General features: G+C 45.0%; 1 protein-coding gene across 1 annotated transcript in view; it reads right to left on the bottom strand.

Annotated features, from left to right (window-relative positions):
- The window catches only part of LOC126199526 (uncharacterized), a 183,626-nt gene that overhangs the window by 91,509 nt on the left and 67,127 nt on the right, over window positions 1-24,990 (bottom strand). The window contains exons 4-5 of the mRNA XM_049936447.1: window positions 24,301-24,518; window positions 7,745-8,023 (exon numbers count right to left, since the gene is read on the bottom strand). Coding sequence (XP_049792404.1) covers window positions 7,745-8,023; window positions 24,301-24,518 — 497 coding nt within the window. The remainder of the gene's footprint in view (window positions 1-7,744; window positions 8,024-24,300; window positions 24,519-24,990) is intronic.

Below are 24,990 nucleotides of genomic sequence, written 5' to 3'. Positions count from 1 at the left end.
ATATCGATATCGAAATGGAAATATAGAGTGTTGATATTTCTATTTTGAATTATATTTTTTTTCGGAATTTGCGGTAAATATTTGTTCTTTAGAAATTGTAGTAGAACATAATTTCACTTCCACTGTATGAAGGAGTCACTGCTTTTTGAGCTTTCATGTCTTCCAGTCTTTCTCTTTGACTGTGTGAAGCAAGTATAGGTGACAGAAAGAAGAACTTCGATCGCACTGGGATGCAGTGTGATTGGAATAACAAGATTCCCGATGCGAAGAAACAGCACGCCAGTCGTCATTGGTATAGAACAAGTCATTTCCATCCTCCCTTACGACGATGCGGAAGAGATACATCGGGAAACATGCCACGCGCTCACTGAGGATGAACATCACGAAAGTGGAAAGAGCTGCCATTCGAGAAGTACGGAACGATCCTCAATTAGTCATTCCACCTGCGGACAAAGGAAATGTCACTGTACTATAACTGCTGTCAGAGTCCAGTCGCAAAATGTATGACCTACTCGAGGATCCGACATACAGAAAATTGAAGGGAGACCCGACCTGTTCCGGCGTAACGACAAGTGACGGCACGAAGATGAAGAGCGCAAGAGCAGAGAGGGCTGTGAGACGACGTCAGCCAATAGTACGCTGACTAGGACCACATCGGAATCTATCCGAAAAGAATATAAGCGCCGCTCCTGCCAGCTTCGGCCGCACGCTAGTAGACCCGGGCTAGAAGAGAGCACTAGAAGAGCCGTCATCCTAACTGTTACACTGAGACTTGTGCCTTATATTAATTACTTGTATGCACACTGTATATAGCGAAGGACATTGATTATTTGGATGTCTCCAATTGCTTACGACCCAAAGTTAAGTAATGTCAATCTATTGTAATAAAAACCATTAATGTGATTTGCTTGAATTGTTGTGTAGCTATCTGAGAAACCAGCATCCTTTAGGTACACTATAAGAGACGAGTGGGCAGGAGACCACACGACCAACAGTGTGAAGAAGAATACTATTGAACTTCTGCGCCAGTCCCTGCTGATAGAAATCGTCAGCAAGCTGCGACCACGAGCTGCAGCACCACCAAGGCTCTATGGCTTACCGGAGGTTCACAAACGGGATGTTCCTCTACGTCCTTTTGTAAGCAACACTGGCCAATCGACGTACCAGCTGGCCAAATATCTAACGGCAATATTAAGCCCCTACGTCGATAAACGTCGGCACCACATCATGAACTCTGTACATTTCATTCAACAGGTGCAAGAACTAGGCCTCCATCACCAGGACCTTATGGTGAAGTTTGATGTCGTATCGCTCTTCACGAAACTGTAGCTTGCTGATTCCCTCAAGCTCAAGTTTATGAGGGAGAAATTCAGTCCGACAATGACAAATCTCTTCAAATTTGTCCTCACATCAATATTTGTTCTCTTCATTGGCAACTACTATGGACAAACGGACGGCGTCGCCAGGGGGTGCCCTCTGTCATCAGTTGTGACAAACTTGTTTACGGAGGACTTCGAAGAGAAATATCTGGAAACAGCTGCTCTAACGCCTATCTGCTTTTTCAGATATGATGATGACACATTTGTTAGGTGGCCGCATGGGAGTGAAAGACTTCAGGACTTCCTCCAACATCTGAGGTTTTGCAGCCTAAAATCAAATTCACTGTGAAGGTGGAAGAGAATGGAGAACTCCTTTTTTTGGACGTCCTAGTCAAGCGCAGAACGGAAGGCACTATAGTTCACAGTGTGTACAATCGAGCCACCTACACTGCTCTGTATCCCAGTTGCCATAATTCTTCCCAGTGTGAGGGCGTGCTACGTACAGTGGTGCACAAGGCCTGCGTAATATCAGACGAAGAAAGCCTTCCGAGGCAGCATGACATTTTAAGCACATTTTCGAGAAGAACGGCTACGACGAGAAACAAATCCGATGCGCTTTCAGGCAAAAAGTACAAGCCCAGCAGAAAGGAAACGACGAGGGTACAGCACAATGGCGTATCTGCCGTACGCCGAGAAAGTCTCGAACAAAATTGTCAGAATACTAGCTCGACGTGACATTAAATGCGTTCTCCTTTCACCTCCGAACACGCATGGTTTATTACATACGGTGAAAGATGACTTGGGACACCGTAAACCAGGTACTTACCGTATCCCATGTAAGTGCGGTAAGGGGTACATCGCAGAGATTATGCGGACAATGGAAGAATACAGAAGACACACCGAACTTAAGCAACCAACAAAATCTACGGTTGCAGAACACTGCATGGCTACAGCTGATTCCGGGGCTGTGTTCTGAAGGAATCTATTGAAATACGAGTGGCGGACGGGCTGATCAACAGAAACACTCAGTTCAAGCTCAGAAAAGCTTGGGACCCAGCGCTCAGCCAACTAAAGGCACAGCATCGGCCGAGAACAATGTCCGCGCCCGACGCAGGCCACAGGAATACTGAACGACCAGAGTTTGTGCCCAGCTTCCGGCGGCGCCGAACGCCCACTCCCCCCCCCCCCCCCCCAACCCCCGTCACCCCCAATCTCGTCATGGCGTGCTGCCGGCAGTGGAGAAAGAGTTAGGGAGGGGGCAGCAGTAAGGGTAAAAAGGAGGAGAGATGTAGTACAGATACTCATCTACAGGTATCAGCTGAAGATGACGCCATGGTACGTTGTAGAAATATCGTGTCCCGAAAACGACTGCACCCGGCTGGACACCCGACAACAATACAAACATTATGACACTGAAACTTCCTGGCAGATTAAAACTGTGTGCCCGACTGAGGCTCGAACTCGGGACCTTTGCCTTTCGCGGGCAAGTGCTCTACCATCTGAGCTACCGAAGCACGACTCACGCCCGGTACTCACAGCTTTACTTCTGCCAGTATCTCGTCTCCTACCTTACAAACTTTACAGAAGCTCTCCTGCGAACCTTGCAGAACTAGCACTCCATGTCTCCGCTATATCCTTTCTTTCAGGAGTGCTAGTTCTGCAAGGTTCGCAGGAGAGCTTCTGTAAAGTTTGGAAGGTAGGAGACGAGATACTAGCAGAAGTAAAGCTGTGAGTACCGGGCGTGAGTCGTGCTTCGGTAGCTCAGATGGTAGAGCACTTGCCCGCGAAAGGCAAAGGTCCCGAGTTCGAGTCTCGGTCGGGCACACAGTTTTAATCTGCCAGGAAGTTTCATATCTGCGCACACTCCACTGCAGAGTGAAAATCTCATTCTGGATTATGACACTAATTTGGACAAACGTATGTTTATCTAAATTTACGTTTACACAGCCTGTTTGCACATGGAGGACGTGCTTGTTTTTGGAGCTAATGCCCCGGCAATGTCTGTAATCCTTAGGATTAGGGCGGCACGATGACGACGCCGAAAGACCACACCTATTGGGTCTGACCGTGACTGGGGAGGAGGAAAGAAGGGAGGGACATATATTCCCTATTAACGATCAACTGAGGCCGAAGGTCCGCAGGAATTTCGGGACTTCACGAGAATGGAAGTCTATTGTTATGACGAGCTACTGTCCATGACACAGGAAGGAATTCGCTCAACTGACACTGTAATGTAGGAGGAAATGTCAAATAGTCGAAAATAAGCACTAAACGATTTATTTATTCATTTTGTGAGCGGATTCTCCCGCTTACTATTGCAGTGTTCTCCTTCCTGGCATGTTGAAATAAAGCAAAAGATGAAATCAAACTAAACTTGAACTTTCGTCAATTAAAGAGCGAAAATCACACACCTAAAGTTATATTTACTCGGAATAAACTACTGCCGACGCAACTCATTATGATAAAATGGGTCATGAGGATCATGCAGACACCTTTCCTCACTAGACTACTGGATTAGGACGCTTAATGATTGTTTAGTCCGCTCAATTTCTGCAGGTAGAACACGATGCGGTCAGTGAAAAATATGTGTTGTGCTGAACGAATAAACTCTTATGACATACGCACAAGAACTGCATTGGGTTCTAGCAAACTTAGATTTACTTCTGGAGAACGTCGTCGTGTGGATACTACAACACACACAAGATATTAGGTTACTTTATTAAAACTTGAACAAAATAAAATACTTGCAAACAATCAATGTCCACAGGATGATAAAATGTATTTCTTACTGTTGTTGAACGCTATAACTTTTATCATTTGATGCAATATAGAACGATAGTTTCATTTCTCAGTGTACACTACAGTTGACCATAAACTTCGATACGGTGCTGACTCCTAATACAACTCATGCTGCTGGATCTCAAGTTAGACGATGATTGGAGACTGGGCTGAGCAGCACTCCGCTCTCACCTGAGTATTCTCGAGGCAGCGGTAGTGGCGTATGTAACCTCGTGAGGCTGTGTGCGCACGCCGACGTCTCTCATTTGTTGCTGCGTCCGACAGCGATTGTCCTTGTTTGTGGTTCAGTCGTAAGGTACTGATTCTGATGTGGGATCTCTTTCTTCGGACAACGCCACAGAATGATTTCACAACAGCTCGTACAAAAGAATTTCTGCCGGCCAAAAATGTTTCTTTTATTTAATTACTGCATTTATGAATATTTACTCTCTGAAAAATGTTCAAAAGCTCCAGTATGAAAAGGTGAAGTCAGTTGCTGGCCACAGATCTCAAACATAAAAACAAAAACAAGCAGAAAACACAACTGGAGTACCCCCTACTACCCCTGAGTGCGGTAGCGCCGTCCAGTGCGCATGCGCGGATTCACAGGAGTTCAGAGCTGATTTCCGTGGGCAGATGAAGTGTCTGCTAATTCTTTTCGTTCTACATGATCTGGTGCTAGGTGGCAGTCAAGCGAGACCCGTTTCGTTCGTGGGGGACCGTCGTGTTATAGCCCCTCGGGGCCCACGAGAGGTACGAACCCCACAACGAACTTGTGACGTCATAGTAGTCCCCTGGTCCGCCACACTTCGCGAATGCTCGGCTCCGTGCAGGGCCTATGAGAAACCTATAGGGGATAGGCAAAATAATGTGAACAGTGGTAGTAATAGGATGGCTGTGTTTGACGGTCAACAACGCAGGTAAGGCACATGTCGTGCTCGACTGTGCATGTTCAGTACGGACTAGAAATAAGTGCACCTTGTTTACGAGTAGTGCACACTTTGTATTTGCATTCAGAGGCCGAGGTCGACGTGCAATGAAAGAACTAACAGAGTTCCACGGTGGGCAGACTTTGGGGGCCCAATTAGCTGGAGCATCAGTAACCAAGAGAGCCAATTTATTAAATGTTTCAAGAGCAACTGTTTCAACAGTCATGACAGCCTACGCAAAACATGGAAAGACATAATCGTGTAAACGTAATAGTAGGCATAAATCAAAACTAAATGATAGAGATCGTCGCATACTAACACGAGTTGTGTCAAAAAAACACAAAACTATGGCGGCTAAAGTAACTGCAGAGCTCAACAGCTATCTTTGAGACCCCGTATCTATCGATACTGTCGGCCGAGAACTCCATAAAGCGATTATTCATGGAGGAGCTGCTATACCAAAATAATTAGTGACGACAATCAACGCAAAGAAGGGTAAAACATGGTGTCAGGAGCATAAATACTGGACGGCTGATTAGTGGAAACACATCATATGGTCTGACGAGTCAACGTTTTCGTTTTTTCCAACATCGGACCGGGTTTACGTCTGGAGAACGCCAAAAGAAGCCTACAATCCTGACTGCTTGATTCCAAATGTTAAGCATTGATGTGGAAGTGTGATGGTGTGGCCAGCCATATCATGGTATTCTACTGGACCCATCATTACTCTCAAAAGGCGTGTTACAGCCAACGATTACGAGAACATTTTAGGTGATCAGGTGCACCCCATGATTCAAATATTGTTCCCCAGCAATGATGCCGTATTTCAGGACGATAATCCCATTCACACAGCCAGGACAGTACAGTCATGATATGAGAAGCATGCAACTGAACTGCAGCGTCATTCCTGGCCAGCACAGTCCCCGGTCTTGAACATTATCGAACCCTTGTGGGCGGTATTGGAGAACAGACCTCCCTCGTCGCTACAGGAATTATACGAGGTTCTGATCGAAGAGTGGCATAACATCCCACGGGAGACTATACAATCATTATATGCCAGTATTCCAAGAAGAATCGCAACTGTATTACCAGCAAATGGGGGTCCAACCCCTCACTAATAAACCGCTCCCAACCAAGTACAAGCGATCACATTATTTTGCCTATCCCCTGTACATGTCAATGAAAAGGTACACAATAAAGGTCTTGACTTTGTCATGTGCTAACGAGAGCTCACATGTATTAAAACGTGCAGTTAAAAGAGGTGTTATTGTTAAACTCGTCTGAAATACACTACTGGCCATTAAAATTGCTACACCACGAAGATGACGTGCTACAGAGGCAAAATTTAACCGTCAGGAAGAAGATGCTGTGATATGCAAATGATTAGGTTTCCAGAGCATTCACACAAGGTTGGCGCCGGTGGCGACACCTACAACGTGCTGACATGAGGAAAGTTTCCAACCGATTTATCATACACAAACAGCAGTTGACCGGCGTTGCCTGGTGAAACGTTGTTGTGATGCCTCGTGTAAGGAGGAGAAATGCGTACCACCACGTTCTCGACTTTGATAAGGGTCGGATTGTAGCCTATCGCGATTGCGGTTTATTGTATCGCGACACTGCTGCTCTCGTTGGTCGAGATCCAATGACTGTTAGCAGAATATGGAATCGGTGGGTTCAGGAGGGTAATACGGAACGCCGTGCTGGATCCCAACGGCCTCGTATCACTAGCAGTCGAGATGACAGGCATCTTATCCGCATGGCTGTAACGGATCGTGCAGCCGCGTCTCGATCCCTGAGTCAACAGATGGGGACGATTGCAAGACAACGACCATCTGCACGAACAGTTCGACGTTTGCAGCAGCATGGACTATCAGCTCGGAGACCATGGCTGCGGTTACCCTTGACGCTGCATCACAGACAGGAGCGCCTGCGATGGTGTACTCAACGACGAACCTGGGTGCATGAATGGCAAAACGTTATTTTTTTTCGGATGAATCCAGGTTCTGTTTACAGCATCATGATGGTCGCATCCGTGTTTGGCGACATCGCGGTGAACGCACATTGGAAGCGTGTATTCGTCATCGCCATACTGGCGTATCACCCGGCATGATGGTATGGGTTGCCATTGGTTGCACGTGTCGGTCACCTCCTCTTCGCACTGACGGCACTCTGAACAGTGGACGTTACATTTCAGATGTGTTACGACCCGTGGCTCTACCCTTCATCCGATCCCCGCGAAACCATACATTTCAGCAGGATAATGCACGACCGCATGTTGCAGGTCCTGTACGGGTCTTTCTGGATACAGAAAATGGTCGACTGCTGCCCTGGCCAGCACTTTCGCCAGATCTCTCACCAACTGAAAACGTCTGGTCAATGGTGGCCAAGCAACTGGCTCGTCACAATACGCCAGTCACTACTCTTGATGAACTGTGGTATCGTGTTGAAGCTGCATGGGCAGCTGTACCTGCACACGCCATCCAAGCTGTGTTTGACTCAATGCTCAGGCGTATCAAGGCCGTTATTACGGCCAGAGGTGGTTGTTCTGGGTACTGATTTCTCAGGATCTATGCACCCAAATTGCGTGAAAATGTAATCACATGTCAGTTCTAGTATATTTGTCCAATGAATACCCGTTTATCATCTGGTGTAGCAATTTTAGTGGGTAGTAGTGTAGTTATCCTGCCTTTCCTTTAGCAGTGCGTGGTGGCCTACCTGCGCCTGCCGCCGGCGGTGGTGCTGGTCGTGGTGGTGGCGGTGCTTGCGGTGGTGGTGCGCCGGCTGTGCGCGGCGCCGGACTAGCGAGGCCCTGGCAGAGGAGCAGGGGCCGCTGCTGGAGCCGCTGGAGCCACTGGCGGGCCGGCGCGGAGTCTGCGTCTGCTCCTCGCGGACGGAGGCGGCCACTGGGGGCGGAGGACCCGGGGGAGGCGCCACCCCGGGCAGGCGCGGCGAAGGCCGCCGGCGGCCGCTCTCCTCAGCGCGCTCCTCCGTGCGCTGTCAGTAGACCGTATGGCGGCGGTCGAATCAAAAACAGGTGGCTACATCTACACCTACGTGTATATGATTACTCTGCAATTCACAATGAAGAAGGGGAATTCCGGCTAAAATGAAATACCATTTTATTTTTAGGTCATTATTACTTCATAAAACATTTTATTAAATAAAATTGTAACTGGACTGTGCCTCCTTCACTTCTAGATTTCGCCATTGAATGTCATGATAAAATGGCATAGGAGTAAGAAAAGATAATAAATTCAGATAAACATTAGATATTTGATATATTCAATTGATATGTATTTAACAAATAAAACACTACTCCTGGAAAAATTCTTCAATAGCATCTCAGTTCTGTCGTACAAAAAGTGAAGACTGAAAGTAGAACTATGAATTTGAATCTACATCTACATCTACATCCATACTCCGCAAGCCACCTGACGGTGTGTGGCGGAGGGTACCTTGAGTACCTCTATCGGTTCTCCCTTCTATTCCAGTCTCGTGTTGTTCGCGGAAAGAAGAATTGTCGGCTTCCCACGCCCGGGTTCCCGGGTTCGATTCCCGGCGGGGTCAGGGATTTTCTCTGCCTCGTGATGGCTGGGTGTTGTGTGATGTCCTTAGGTTAGTTAGGTTTAAGTAGTTCTAAGTTCTAGGGGACTGATGACCATAGCTGTTAAGTCCCATAGTGCTCAGAGCCATTTGAACCAGCCATAGAATTGTCGGTATGCCTCTGTGTGGGCTCTAATCTCTCTGATTTTATCCTCATGGTTTCTTCGCGAGATATACGTAGGAGGGAGCAATATACTGCTTGACTCCTCGGTGAAGGTATGTTCTCGAAACTTCAACAAAAGCCCGTACCGAGCTGCTGAGCGTCTCTCCTGCAGAGTCTTCCACTGGAGTTTATCTATCATCTCCGTAACGCTTTCGCGATTACTAAATGATCCTGTATCGAAGCGCGCTGCTCTCCGTTGGATCTTCTCTATCTCTTCTATCAATCCTATCTGGTACGGATTCCACACTGCTGAGCAGTATTCAAGCAGTGGGCGAACAAGTGTACTGTAACCTACTTCCTTCGTTTTCGGATTGCATTTCCTTAGGATTCTTCCAATGAATCTCAGTCTGGTATCTGCTTTACCGACGATCAAATTTATATGATCATTCCATTTTAAATCACTCCTAATGTCTACTCCCAGATAATTTATGGAATTAACTGCTTCCAGTTGCTGCCCTGCTATATTCTACCTAAATGATGAAGGATCTTTCTTTCTATGTATTCGCAGCACATTACACTTGTCTACATTCAGATTCAGTTGCCATTCCCTGCACCATGCGTCAATTCGTTGCAGATCCTCCTGTATTTCAATACAATTTTCCATTGTTACAACCTCTCGATATACTACAGCATCATCCGCAAAAAGCCTCAGTGAACATCCGATGTTATCCACAAGGTCAATTACGTATTTTGTGAATAGCAACAATTCTACGACACTCCCCTGCGGCACACCTGAAATCACACTTACTTCGGAAGACTTCTCTCCATTGAGAATGACATGCTGCGTTTTGTTATCTAGGAACTCTTCAATCCAATCACACAATTGGTCTGATAGTCCATATGCTCTTACTTTGTTCGTTAAACGACTGTGGGGAACTGTATGGAACGCCTTGTGGAAGTCAAGAAACACGGCATCTACCTGGGAACCCGTGTCTATGGCCCTCTGAGTCTCGTGGACGAATAGCGCGAGCTGGGTTTCACATGATCGTCTTTTTCGAAACCCATACTGATTCCTACAATTTCTAGTCTCCAGAAAAGTCATTATACTCGAACATAATACGTGTTCCAAAATTCTACAACTGATCGACGTTAGAGATATCCATGAAGCAACAAAATTAGTTCCATTTTGGAAGAAGTAATTATCACCGATCTCATATATTTGAAAGCATCACAAATAAAGTTTTTTGTTCTGTGGGCTACTCCTGCGCATTCAGTTTGTGCCCACAAATTACACTGCTGATACTTTAACCAGTATTCTCAGGGTTTTGAACGAGAGTATAGGTCCAAGTAGTGCAAACAGTGACTATCTTCGGAAGCAGCACTGTTGTCGCCAAAAAGGTGTTCTTCCTACGATATGTCTTTCCCACAACTAAGTAACCTCTTTGCTTTTCTCGGATATTTGGAATGCAAGTTGTCTCACCTCTTTCACTGTCGTACCAAACAAGTTCAACTCCAAATAGTTTCAGATGTTGTACCAGTTCAAGCTGCAACACAGTGTTCAAAGTTCGTTGGAATATACCCAATACTTTCTGAACACCATTGAAAGTTTTGTTCGTATTCCTAGTTCGTCTTCTAAGCGTACCCTGGGGAAGCCCGAATGGTTTCGACGCCCGCAGCTACCCCTCCACTGGTAGCAGCTTCCATAGCCTGCTGCGTCTACATCGCATCCCAAGATTGTCTTGGCGGTTTCTTCACTTCATTGCCTGCCATCGGAAGGGGAAATTCATGTTCTTGTATCTGGCCTACAAAAATTAATTTTTATATCATCGCACATTTATCAATTCATGTTTAATGCTTCGTTGAATTTATTTCATTACAGAATGACCTACTGCTATTGATGTTAAATTTAAAGACATACGTACAATAAGTAATAATTAATTTCAAAGATCACACAGAATATAACTAGAGTCCACATGGTATGTCACAGTAGCTGTTGATATACTTTCCGGGATGTGAGGTCGTGGTCCAAGACTCGGCAAGACTCAGCGGAGCAGCGCCTCTGAGGAAGTCCAGCGCAGTCCTGGACGAAACGTAAGGAGCAGAAAAGTTCTTGGACCACGACCTCACATCCCGGAAAGTATATCAACAGCCATGTCACCCGGTCGCGAAAGCCTTCATTCTATGTCACAGTAGCCTGAAATGCCTTCTTTGATTCATCCGAAAAACGTTCAACTACTGCGTACTCTAGCAGTACCTTCTACCTCTCAAAACACAGCTAAAAGTAAGCTTTAAAGATAACTTGTACTTTTCTCAAACATGTAATTGCCTATAATACTAATGAATGAATATACTCGTATGTGAATTAAATAAAAAGTTAGAGGATTACCTACAAGTTTTTCGTTCACAGTACCAAGACAAAAGCAGACAGCTCGTCACCATGAATGTAGGAACAGGTTGTCTATCAACCTTTTTGTACAGCTTAGTGCAGGTTCCACCACTCAACTGGTTTCGTCCATAGTCTTGCTACGTCATTTTACCCTGACTTCCCCTATTTAGGAGAAGAAAAACTTCTTAGCCGAGGTCACAACAAAAAACTTTATCGTGGATAACCGGTTTCGGTAAAACTAAGTTACCAGCTTCAGATCTCCATAAAAGTTATTAGAAACATCTTGTGCCAGCTACACACAAATTCTTCCCATTGAATTTTCAGATACATAAAACATGAAATGAGCGATGCATTGGCACGTCAAAGTTAAAATTACTATTTACATCACAAAACATTATACCCACAGCACAGCCCGTCATGCCTACGATGCTGGCAAAGATTGTTATTAAACTCGTCTGAAATAGCAAGATGTGAAAAACAGATCAAAGCTCAGAAGTTCATGTGACTTGTGATGTGGGTTTACGATGTCACACTGACACCAAATTTCACCACAATGCAATAATATCAGAAATTAAGTCCGCCTCGACGCAAAACACCTTGTTATTCATCCTCGGAGTCTTTCGCGACGGCTTACATGAATAAAACGTTCTCGGTTTTCCAGCCGTGCGCTTTTTTTCTGTTGCCGTTTTTTACTCAGCGAACATCACGTCATCTGCAACCGTGTGAGCGGCTGTTAGTAAGCAAAATACTAAAAGGTGAACTTCGAATGTCAGCAATATAGACTAGGGGTTGTAGTAGTGTTGTGGAATTCAGTTATTTAGTGTGGGTCGGCCGGAGTGGCCGTGCGGTTCTAGACGCTACAGTCTGGAACCGGGCTACCGCTACGGTGGCAGGTTCGAATCCTGCCTCGGGCATGGATGTGTGTGATTTCCTTAGGTTAGTTAGGTTTAATTAGTTCTAAGTTCTAGGCGCCTGATGACCTCAGAAGTTAAGTCGCATAGTGCTCAGAGCCATTTTTATTTAGTGTGTACTCAGCTGTTACTTAGCTGTTCGTGTACTCACGTTCGTTGGATGGTATGTAGCTGCTTTTATACACAGAAAAACAAACCTTCTGCAGTTTGTTTCTGACCAAGAATATTACGCCATCTTGCTGTTCGCTTGTGTTGCGAGAGGTGTATCACATGTGGCGAGAAAGGCTATGAAAACTGTAGCGCGAATTACGACGACTTCTGTTTCTTATTTATGTCTCTGTGTGTGATGGGGAAGTGGTTGATCAGAAACAAAGTGCGAAAGTTTTGTTTTTCTCTGTATAAAAGCAGCTACATACCATCCAACGAACGTGAGTACACGAATAGCTAAGTAACAGCTCAGTACACACCAAATAATTGGATTCCACAACACTACCACAACCCCAAGTGTATATTTCTGATATATGAAGTATTTTGTTTACTAACAGCCGCTCACACGGTTGCAAAAAAAATGTTCAAATGCGTGTGAAATCTTATGGGACTTAACTGCTAAGGTCATCAGTCCCTAGCTTACACACTACTTAACCTAAATTATCCTAAGGACAAACACACACATCCACGCCCGAGGGAGGACTCGAACCTATGCCGGGACCAGCCGCACAGTCCATGACTGCAGCGCCTGAGACCGCTCGGCTAATCCCGCGCGGCACACACGGTTGCAGATGACATGATGTTCGCTGAGTAAAAAACGGCAACAGAAAAAAAGCGCACAGAAAACATGTCGCAAACAGCGACAATAATTCTTAAAACATGCTGTAACATACAATAAATAAAGTAGTATGAAAGTATCCATAGAACACTATATTTCTCTGCCTCGTGATGACTGGGTGTTGTGTGCTGTCCTTAGGTTAGTTAGGTTTAAGTAGTTCTAAGTTCTAGGGGACTGATGACCATAGATGTTAAGTCCCATAGTGCTCAGAGCCATTTTTGAACACTATGTTTCAAAAAACGAATAGTAGAAATTTAATAATGTGCTACTGTGTTTGTGTAACCACGCTATTTTCTGTAGGTTTTAGATTTAAAAAGCCCACTGATAATGGTGATATTTGTCGCCGAAACTAGTTTGGGAGAATAAAGAAATACACGAATAACAAGGTGTAATGCTTCAAGGCGGACTCAGTTTCTGAGATTATTGTTTTTCTATGCAAACACGGACCAAAATGGAAGAGTTCCAAGATAAAATTATTGTTCACCACACTGCTGCCCAACGGCACCATGAACTTGTCAAACGATGGGAAGGACGTCACACACCCTCTCACCAACATTTCACCCCGTCTTTTGACGCCTCTGCAGAATCGCCAGACACTACCTTGGACGTGTCACAGTACAGTCCCTCTTAGCCACATTTCACCCCTTCTCTTCACGTCTCTGCGCTGGACATCACAACCGCGACGCCCTGCGTTGAAATCACGCAGTGTCTTTATGAGCGGCAGAGGAAAATATTTTAGACAAACGCCGGTCAGAAGCTACAAGAAAATGCCTCAGGAATGGCATACAGTGCGTTTAAGAAACCACCCATTTCCTTGAGAAGCTGATTCGCACACGACACATTCGCAGTCCTGTGAGCAACAGGACCTTTGACACTGGTGACACTTCCTGGGCGATCCATCCCTTCTCGACAGACATCATGACGCTACCACCCCAATGGCTATGATCTAACCCCTCTGGAGTGTAATGCGATCGCAATTTTGCTCTGATGTGCAGGGTGGGACCGCTACGAACCGTTCCAAACCATTAAACGAAACTGGAACGTGATACGAAGCAGCAAAGGATGTCTACACTTTTTACGCCCTCCTGTCTGAAACCCTAATGGTTCTACTGCATACACCAGGGCAAATACTGCGGTTATACTGCGCCTTGCTGTCTGAAGCGTTGTCGAGCCCGAGGGTGACGTCACAGGGCGCCACGCTGTTGAACTATTACACAGGACGTCTGAGGGCACCGTTGAGCCACATTTCAGACTTAAGTGTTGCAAAAGGAGACAATTACGGGGATTAGAAAAACTGATCCTTTAATCCCGCTGCGCAGAGTAATTACAGTTGCAATGTTCTGTGTCCGGCAGAATGGCTACCATGGTGGAGAGTGTGTGTTTAGCCACGCGGGATTCGCCGAGCGGTCTCAGGCGCTGCAGGCATGGACTGTGCGGCTGGTCCCGGCGGAGGTTCGAGTCCTCCCTCGGGCATAGCTGTGTGTGTTTGTCCTTAGGATAATTTAGGTTAAGTAGTGTGTAAGCTTAGGAACTGATGACCTTAGCAGTTAAGTCCCATAAGATTTCACACACATTTGAACATCAGTGTGTGTTTAGTGTCGTCATCAGGCCTGGTAGGGTGTACAAGGGTGCGAACAGCGCTTGAATGATTACTGTGAAGGACACGGAATTGCCGCGTACTCGTATGAGACAGCATTATCAGCACCTGACGTAGTTTGAAAGTGTCCTCACTGCAGGTCTCCATCTGGCCGGATGGTCAAATTGTGCATTGTCCGGACTTGTGCAGCATTCGGATGTCAATTGGCCTGACGTTTGACTGCACGGGAATGGCCCTGCCCTACTGGTCATCAAAGTTGTGGTTGTCCATGTCTGACCATCACAAGAGGGAACCACTGTATTGTTCACCAGTTACACTATAAACTCTTCACATCTGCACCTGCCATTCGAGAACAAGTAATGGACTGCCACCAATTCTGAGTCATCTTGCAACAATGGTCGGAGACTAACAACAGTCGAGCTGAGGAATTGCTGTCCTATGCATAGGCGGTCGTTAACACCACAACACAAGCGGGTGCATTTGGAGAAGTTCCATGACGAGGAAGCGTGGACTGATGATGAACGACGTCGCTTTGTGTCCTGTGACAAAATGCGGTTCTGCACTGCCCTAGATGACCATTGACTATGGCGGCGACGTGGTCAGAGGTGCCATTCTTCCAATGTTTTCGTGAGACACAGCGGAGTCACTCCTGGCGTCATGGTGTGGGGAACCATCGTATATGGCTTCTAGTCATGACTGTTGGAGATTGAGGAGGTGGAGGTGGCGGTGAAAATGATGGGTAATGCTTGATATCTAGGCTGCCTTGCATAACTGGTTTGTTGTGTGGATTGCATCATGATGTATGTGTGTAGATGGTCATGGCTGGGTATAGAGAAAGGGAAGAGGAGGAGATAGGGTAAGGAGGAGATGGGCAGAGAGAGGATGAAGGAAATGGAAAGAAAGAAGGAGAAGGAGGAGATGGACAAAGGGAGGGATGCAGTATATTTGACGTATATATAGAGGGGCGAAGCCATGGACAAAATCTGTGCAAGCCACTATACAGTGCATGATAGAAAGTGCTCGATGCAAAGTGCTCCTGTTCTATTTCACTCAGATATGATTTGAAGAAAGAAATGCTTTCGCCGCACCTCCGTGTGATTAGTTAATATGAACAGAGTCCAAAAATGTTAAAAAACAATTTATTGTGATCGAACTATTGCTCTGAAATAAAAGAGAAAAGAATAGTTATCCTTGTTCTGTAGCTACAACAACAACAGCGATTAGATCTGAATTCTCAAATATGCATAAAAAGTAAATGGAACAAGTTTTTAAAACAGAGGTTGTTAATAGAAATTTACTTTTAACCAGTTAATATTTATGTTTCTTAGCTTTAATAAGGAACACCGTCCACCATCTTCTACTAGTTTTCTTCTTCTTTCATAACGTACTGCCACACGGCGGTCCTACAAAAGCAGCTGCGCAAATTACCAGTTACGAATGCCTTTGCTTTCCGTAGAGCTACGGAACGACGATTATTCGTTGTTCCCAGACTGACTTGGTACACGGCGATGTGCGCATACCTGGTTCAAAGCGAGCATGTCTCCTATTCAGCATTTGGCAAGCATGGATAGTGTGCTCGCCGAATGCTGCACGTCTGTCGCCATGTTCAATATTTAAGTGGGCACGATGGATGTGTCCGTCCATGGCCTGCTCGTTCACAGTGATTTTGAAGGATACATCCGTGCACAGCATTCTGTGGCTTGTAGCCGATGGGAATGACGAGTTTGAGGACGGCAGGTGTTATAATGCTAGTGAAGCTTCGTCTGTTAGTTGGTATCTCTCGTCAGTCAAGATAATTTATTCTTGGTCAGTTATAACGTTTTTCATGTTTATATTGGTAAGGACGAAAATTATGGCAGTCTATTCTGTAGTGTAAATAAGTTCTCGTATTGTTTTGGGGCTGGCTTACGATGTGCTCGGCGAGGATTATTTTATTCAACTCGGTAACTGATACACTAATCCAGACTTGGTTCACAAACTAAAGAGTAAGAATGCTGACGTTGTCGGCACATTTCTGCAAAACAGAAAGTATTTCCCTGACTTCATTAAAAATGAAAAACTGGAGGAGGACGAATATGTAATGGCATCCAGAAAGAAGCAGATGTTGATGAAGTGGAACGACAAGAGAGATATCGTACGGTCAGCACGTTCCATGACGAGACATTTTAAGATGTAAATTAAAAGACTGGCGCCTTGCAAAAGCCAAATGTTGTCTTGGATACTGACAAGAATACGGAGACATGTATAGGAGCGATTCTCAATTTCAAAGCCACCGAATGGACAGGAGCAGACAGAAAAAATATTATCAGGAGATTTTTCACCATTTATTGGACGTTTCATGCTTCAGTGCAGGCGACCTGCAGCCAAAAAAGCATCTTGGAATTATTGATCAGTCTCATGAAACAGTTGGGCGTATTCTCACCACAACATAGGTCATCATTTGGACGCCCACTTCGAACAAGAAAATCGACCCGTCTCATAGCCAGCAGTTTTCCGGTATTTGCGCCAAACTCAACGACGAAAAGACCATCAATGAGGTGTGGCGTACGCACGACAAGAAGTCTTCGAAAAGAGATATGTTACTGGCATGCAGAATGTGAAATTCCTCTCCTTGTAGCTCCATGTTTTAAAACATTTCATACAGAAAACATGTAACTATGTGAAAATAAAATTTCATTTCATTCTGTTTATTGATACGTAATATTCGACCCTAATCCAATTCAGTTTTGGTCCTTAACTCCTCAGCCTCGACCTTAGACTTCATGAATGAAAAATTAATATTGGTGGTAAATGCACTGTTCTAGTACTAAATACGGCTAAAATACCAAATTTAAAAAGTTGATGTGATTCGCAAATATTTTAAGACAATGACAGTGAATCTACTTATGCTATAAAATAAGAAAAACTTAAACAGTACTCAGAAAAGTCAGTAGCAAACACTTCAAAATTATGAAAGCAATGCCAGTGGAATATCAAAGTATAGGTCGTTGCGGAACGAAGACCCATTCCTACATGGACAGAAATTGTGTCCCTGTAATGTTGTGATGGAAGAAACGATCATTTACTCGATAGCGTAAGGTATATTAGCATATAACAGCATATGCTAAACACTTTCTATTTCAGAACTATTAAAAAATAAATTATATTTATTTCTCGAATACGCTGTGATAAATAGCTTTCTTCAAGCAGATACAGCCACCGGCTGGGAAGATGCAGAAAAAAGAGATGATGCACAGAAAGAATATGGTGTAAATTATACGCTGTTCGATCAAAAATATCGAGAAAGCTATTATACTCTCTGTACTCACAAGGGAACCTCCCCATCGCACCCCCCTCAGATTTACTTATAAGTTGGCACAGTGGATAGGCCTTGAAAAACTGAACACAGATCAATCGAGAAAACAGGAAGAAGTTATGTGCAACTATGAAAAAAAGGCAAAATATACAAACTGAGTAGTCCATGCGCAAGATAGGCAACATAAAGGAACCCTGAGCTCAGGAGTACCGTGGTCCCGAGGTTAGCGTCTGCAGCTGCGGAACGAGAGGTCCTTGGTTCAAGTCTCCCCTCGCATGAGAATTTTACTTTCTTTATTTTCACGTAGTTATGATCTGTCCGTTCGTTCATTGACTTCTCTGTTCACTGTAAGAAGTTTAGTGTATGTGTTTTGCGACCGCACCGCAAAACCGTGGTATTAGTAGACGAAAGGACGTGCCTCTCCAATGGCAACCGAAAACATTTGATCGCAAGGTCATAGGTCAACCGATTCCTCCAAAGGAAAACACGTCTGATATATTATATACGACACTGGTGACGGCATGTGTGTCACATGACAGGAACATGTTGTCGACCCACCTAACTTGGCGAATGGGTAAAAAGATTCTTCTACCTTGCCCGATATAGGTTTTCTTGTTTAGGTGTAGCGTCCCCATACTACGGCGCAGTTACTTCGCATCGGAGGGACGGATAGTAATTGTCTGAAAACAAATAATTAAAATTTTCACACGAGGAAAGACTTGAACCAAGGACCTCTCGTTCCGTAGCTGTTCACGCTAACCACGGGACAACGGTGCTCCTGAGCTCACGCTTCCTTAATGTTGCCTATCTTACACATGGACTACTCAGTTTGTATATTTTGCCTTTTTTTCATAGTTGTACATAACTTCTTCCTGTTTTCTCGATTGATCTGTGTTCAGTTTTTCAAGGCCTATCCACTGTACCAACTTATAGCTAAATCTGAGGGGGGTGCGATGGGGAGGTTCCCTTGTCAGTCAGAACAGGTCTCGGAAGACACAGCGGTACGGATGACTTGTGTCGTCAACAGCCGATAGGCGTCACTGGATGTGGATATGGAGGGGCGCGTGGTCTGCAAACTGCTCTCACGGCCGTTACCAGTTTTCGTGATCAGAGCCGCTACTTCCCAGTCAAGTAGCTCCTCAATTGGCCTCACAAGGGCTGAGTGCAATCCACTTACCAACAGCGCTTGGCAGACCCGGACGGTCACCAATTCAACAGCTAGCCACGTCCGACAGCAATTAACTTCGGTGATCTAACGGGGGCCGTTGTTACCACTGCGGCAAGGCCTTTGGCGAGGCAGCTATAGCGGACACTAATATGGGGTGTGTTCACCCTGCACACACCCTGGCAATCCACTCTTCCTCAGAAGTCGAAACCAGAGAAGGTAGTAATGTTGGACGCTGGGATCTGGAGCGAAATAGACGTTCTGACTCGTCTCATAGGTGTTTCAAGGAGTTCAAGTCGGGACTCTGGCTAAGACAGTTTATTTCAGGAATGTATTGTCCACAAACCATTGCCTCGTAGGTGCCGCGTTATGAGAGAGTGCATAGTCATGCTTATACAAACAATGAACGTCACCGAACTATTCCTCTACTGTACGCAGTACATAATGCGGTAAAATGTGTTCATATCCTTCCTCATTAAGCGTTTTCTTGATGGCAATAAGGGAGCCGCGCCCTGACCGCGAAAAACACCTCCATGCTGTACCACCACCTCCTCCATGCATCATTTCGGCACTACACTCGATGGCAGGAAACGTTCTCCAAGCATTCACCAAACCAAAATGCTTCCATCGGATTGCCACAACGTAATTTCATCACTCCAAATCATTTGTTTCGAATCATCCACTGTCCAGTGGCCTCGCTGTTTACACCGTCTCAACTGTCGCTTAGCATTGGCTATAGAATATAAACAAACGTCTGGAGCACAGCATTGTATGGCAGTGCAGAACAGAAGAGAATTGAAGCATTTACGTGTCATGATAAGGTAAGGAATGAGTAGGTTCTGCGCATAATCGGGAGAGGAAAGGAATACATGGAAAACACCGACAAGAAGAAGGGACATCTGTTAGGACATCAGGGGAAAACTCCCATGGTACTAGAGGGAGCTGCAGAGGGTAAAAACTGTAGTGGGAGGCAGAGATTGAAATACATCCACCAAATAATTGAGAACGTAGGTTGCAAATGTTACTCTGAGATGAAGAAATTGGCAGAGGAGAGGAATTATAGGCAGGCGGCATCAAACCAACCAGAAGACTGATGACTTAAAAAAGAAAAAACGAAAAAAACAGCTGGACTGCACCAGTAGCATTTTGGAACTCGCGAGTGATCCCTTACGTTGATTTCATGCGATTTTTTTACAACCACAATAGAAGAGGTCTGCCTAGTCGTAATTCTTTGGAACTTTGTGGTAAGGTCTTATGGGACCAAACTGCTGAGGTAATCGGTCCCTAAGCTTACACACTACTTAAACTAACTTACGCTAAGGACAACACACACACCCATGCCCGAGGGAGGACTCGAACATCCGACGGGGGGAGCCGCGCGGACCGTGACAAAACGCCTGTGTGGTTTAGCTGTGGTTGTTCCATCGCGTTTCCACTTCACAATCATATAAGCAACAGCTGGCTTGTGCAGCTTTAGAAGGGCTGAAATGTCCATGAAGGACTTGTTACTCGGGTGACGTGCAATGACTAGTCCACGTTCGAAGCCGTTAAGCTCTTCTGACAGATTCATTCTGCTTTTACAGCTTCTCTGCTCACAATTAAATACTTACAGCGTCCTTTATGTTGAGCATTCTATCTCTTGTGACATCTAGCGATCAATTCTGCATTACAGAGGCGTGTGCGTATACTACTGATCAGTCAGTGTATGCTACAACCAGGCGTAGAGAGGTTAGTTTATTTCCTAAGCTAGAAAAAAGTAATAAAAGTCGATGTAACGTATATGCTACATAAGGACTGAGGAGTATAAATGAAAATCAGCTAATAAGGAAACAATTCCAAGGGTAAATAGATGGTCTTGACGAAACTTTACTGCTGTGTAGAGCGAGCAAAATAATGATGTACGTATTTTATTTTTATGTCCAATTTTTCTTTTTCTTTACCATTTTTTCTTTACCATTTTTTACCATTTTTTTCTTTACCATTTCATATACATGTATTTTGTTGATTGAAAATAATTAGTAACTCATTATTATGATACAAAATCATTACAACAAAGCTAATCTGTAAAGAAATGGTTAAAACAAAATTTTTCGAACGAAATTTCTTTGCATAATATACACGACGGAGATCACAATAAAAAACAAAATTCAGAAGGATCGCAGGTGCCCCTGTAAAAATCCTCATTTGTATCAGGCATATTTCAGCACATTGGTAAACCTTGGCGAAGAGAATTGATTATGTACTTGTGACTGCAGCTTGAGTATATTGTTTCTAAAGTGAGACTGGCAGCATAGTCATTCAGCAGAACTATGTTTCAAAAACGTCTTACAAAGTTCATCGAAAGCCGCGTACGTCCCACGGCTGTATCTGTACCGTTTGGCCCTTTGGGATCACCGGATGAACAGGTGTCTTGTTCCGGATATAAGCTCACAATGACCACCTTTTCATAGTTTTAAAAGTGAGTTTGGACGAGAAATCGAGAATCTCTTTTTTAAAGCCCCAAATGTTCTCATGACAGCATCGAAATTTGTTAAGTAACCGTCTGGCGAGCTCAAAAGATATCTGACAGAAGTTTTCTTTCCCGTGAGGGAGAAAAATCTGTAATATTGCTAGATTCTTGGTGTCGTCAAAGTGAAAAAATCGTTTAGAGCATCGTACCTGAGGACAAGGAAGTTGGTGATCCCGAAGAGCTCGACGGCACAGGTACAGCTACGGGTCGCGTACGGCTTTCGATATTGGAAGAACTTCGTGAGGACATTTTCAGATCTAGTTCTGTTGGATAATTATGCTGTCAGGCTCCACTTGAGAAACAATATAATCAAGCTGCAGTCACCAGTAGATAATCAATTATTGTCGCAAAGGCTTACCAACGTATTGAAATATGACTGATACAAATCAGGATATTCAGAGTATCACCTGTGACAAGTTGAAGTTCTGGCGAATTTCGTTTTATATTGTGTTCTCCATCGTGCGTATTATGTGATGAAATTTCGTTAACTTTATATGAATGATGTAAAAAAAGTTATGTCTTAAGTATTTCCTTACAGATTGCCATTATGGCAATTATTTTCTATCACAATAATGAGCTATGTATAATTTTCAATTAACAAAATACACGTCTGTTAAACGATAAGCAAAAAAACTACAATTTTAAAACGAAAAAAAAACAATTAAAACATACAGCAAATATAAGTAAAATAAATAATTAGAATAATAATGAAAGTTTAGATATTTTAATTAGGTATGTTGAAAATACTCGTGTGTACAGTTTACTTTTCTAAATGGTAGCTCAAAAACCAGCGTCATTACATATTTAATATATGTTGCAACAAAAGTTTTCGTTTTTCAAAATTAATTAATGATGGTGGGGTATTTTACAACATTTCAAGTTATTACGAACGTTGATTACATAGTTTACAAGAAGGTTAATAAAATATCAAATTTTAAATGAAACCTTTTTTATAAATAAACAGTCTCAGCCGTAATTTTACTTTTACTGTAATAAATACAGTTTTGCAATTGAGACTTTCTTTGTACAATAATGAAAAAAGGTTGCTGTACCGATTCATGGAGTGGAATAACCTTAAAAAACAATTTTTATGTATCATCGTTTTGAATATATTGCGTCTAAACCTAATATGCCAATTTCCTTTCTGGATGTGTTTTAGCCTTTAAAAGTGAAATTGGGCAAAAACGACGCAACACATTATGCATTATTTTGCCCCCTCTACACACCCGCTATATTTCATCACGATAGTTTATTTACACTGAGGTAACGAAAGTCATAGGATGCCTCCTAATATCGTGTCGGACCTTCTTTTGCCCGGCATAGTGCAGCAACTCGACGTGGCATGCACTCAACAAGTCGTTGGAAGCCCCCTGCAGAAATATTGAGCCATGCTGCCTCTATAGGCGTCCATAACTGCGAAACTGTTGACGTGCAGAATTTCATGCGCGAAGTCGCCTCTCCACTATGTCCCAAAAATGTTCGATGGGATTCACGTCGGGCGATCTGGGTGGGCAAATCATTCGCTCGAAATGTCCAGAGTGTTCTTCAAACCAATCGCCAACAAGTATGGCCCGGTTGCAAGGGGGATTGTCATCGGTAAAAATTCCATCGTTGTTTGAGAACATCCTGTCCACGAATGGCTGTAAATGGTCTCCAAGTAGTTGAACATAACCATTTACAGCCAATGATCAGTTCATTGGACCCGTTGCATTCCCTGTAAACGCAGCCCACACCGCTATGGAGCCACTACCAGCTTCACAGTACCTTGAGGACAACTTCGGTCGATGGCTTCGTGCGGTCTGAGCCACACTCGAACCCTACCACCAGTTCTTAGCAACTGAAATCTGCACTCATCTGATCACACCACAGTTTTCCAGTCATCAACCGAGCGAGGTGGCGCAGTGGTTAGACACTGGACTCGCATTCGGGAGGACGACGGTTCAATCCCGCGTCCGGCCATCCTGATTTAGGTTTTCCGTGATTTCCCTAAATCAGTCCAGGCAAATGCCGGGATGGTTCCTCTGAAAGGGCACGGCCGACTTCCTTCCCCATCCTTCCCTAATCCGATGAGACCGATGACCACGCAGTCTGGTCTCCTTCCCCAAACCAACCAACCAACCAACCAGTCATCAAGAGTCCAAGTAACATGATCAGGAGCCCAAGAGAGGCGTGCAGGCGACGCCGTGCTGTTAGCAAGGGTAGTCGCGTCGGTCGTCTGCTGCCATAGCCCATTAACGCAAAAACTTCGCCACACTGTGCTAACGGATACGTTCTTCGTACGTCCCACACTGATTTCTGCAGTAATTTCACGCGGTGTTTCTTGTCTGTTAGCACTGACAACTCTACCGAAACGCCGCTGCTCTCGGTCGTTAAGTGAAGACCGACGGCCGCTGTGTTGTCCATGGTGAGAGGTGATACCGGAAATTCTCGGCACACTTTTGACACTGTGGGTCTATAAATATTGAATTCCCTAACGATTTCCGAAATGTACTGTCCCATGTGTCTAGCTCCAACTATCATTCCGGGTACAAAAGTCTGCGGCTGTAATCAGGTCGGAAGCCTCTTCACGTGGATCACCTAAGCGTAATTGACCGCTCCGCCAATGCACTGCCTTTTTATACCTTGTGTACGCAACACTACCGCCATCTATATACGTGCATATCGCTACCCCATGAGTTTTGTCACTTCAGTTAACGCTTGGCGACGTTCCCTTTTGTGAAAGGTGTTAATGAGTGAACGGAGCACGTGGTGCGATAGGCGAAATTAGCCACTGAAAATACCAAGTTAAGAGGTTAAGGAACACTGACGTACCTATGGAGGTGTTGTGGAGGAGTAACCGGCGCGTTGGTCGGAGCGGAAGAGTCGGCGACACTCACCTGCGCGCCCTCCGAGTCCACGAAGGCCCTGTTGTCTGCGCCGCCAGCACCGGGCGCCTGCGCGTCGCTGACGACGCGCCGCTTGCCGCGCTTGCGCTTGCCCATGCCGAGCGCGAGCAGCACGGCGAACAGCAGCAGCAGGCACGCCGCCGCCGCCGCCGCCCCCGCCAGCAGCCACGTGTCGCCCACCAGCGGCTCCGCCGCCGGCTTCAGGAACGCTGCACACGCCGGTACATCCACGTACACTCACACGCTTACACGTGCACGTACACCGCATCGATCACAGGGGAGGGGGGTGGGCAAGAGGTAGGAGGGGGTGCGGGGGCGGCGACGGCCCGCGACGTCGCCGACCCTATTTATCTCATCTATCGATGGCCTATCGCGACACTACCTCACGATGATGCAGTGATTTTCCGGCGGAAGGAGAAGGTCGTATTCTAGAGACGACAACCAGTTATTGGGTATCGCACGCAACAGTGAACACTATTTACTATAGCATCTGGTCTCACTCTAAAGAGTTTCATTTAGGAAAGGCGTAAAGGGCAATGGACAGAAAGAAACTGGATGGAAACACTTCTTCAAACGCTGCTGCAGTGTTTGAAATCTCTGGCCACATCACACCTGACTACCACGAAAATATTTCCTCGGAGAGTATTGTGGACCTACAATCGCGGTGTGTATAACCAAAAT

The sequence above is a fragment of the Schistocerca nitens genome, chromosome 8, assembly GCF_023898315.1.
Source record: "Schistocerca nitens isolate TAMUIC-IGC-003100 chromosome 8, iqSchNite1.1, whole genome shotgun sequence".
NCBI classification, from domain to species: domain Eukaryota; kingdom Metazoa; phylum Arthropoda; class Insecta; order Orthoptera; family Acrididae; genus Schistocerca; species Schistocerca nitens.
Note: the sequence above shows the minus strand (reverse complement) of the source record. Positions and strands in the feature narration are given on the sequence as shown.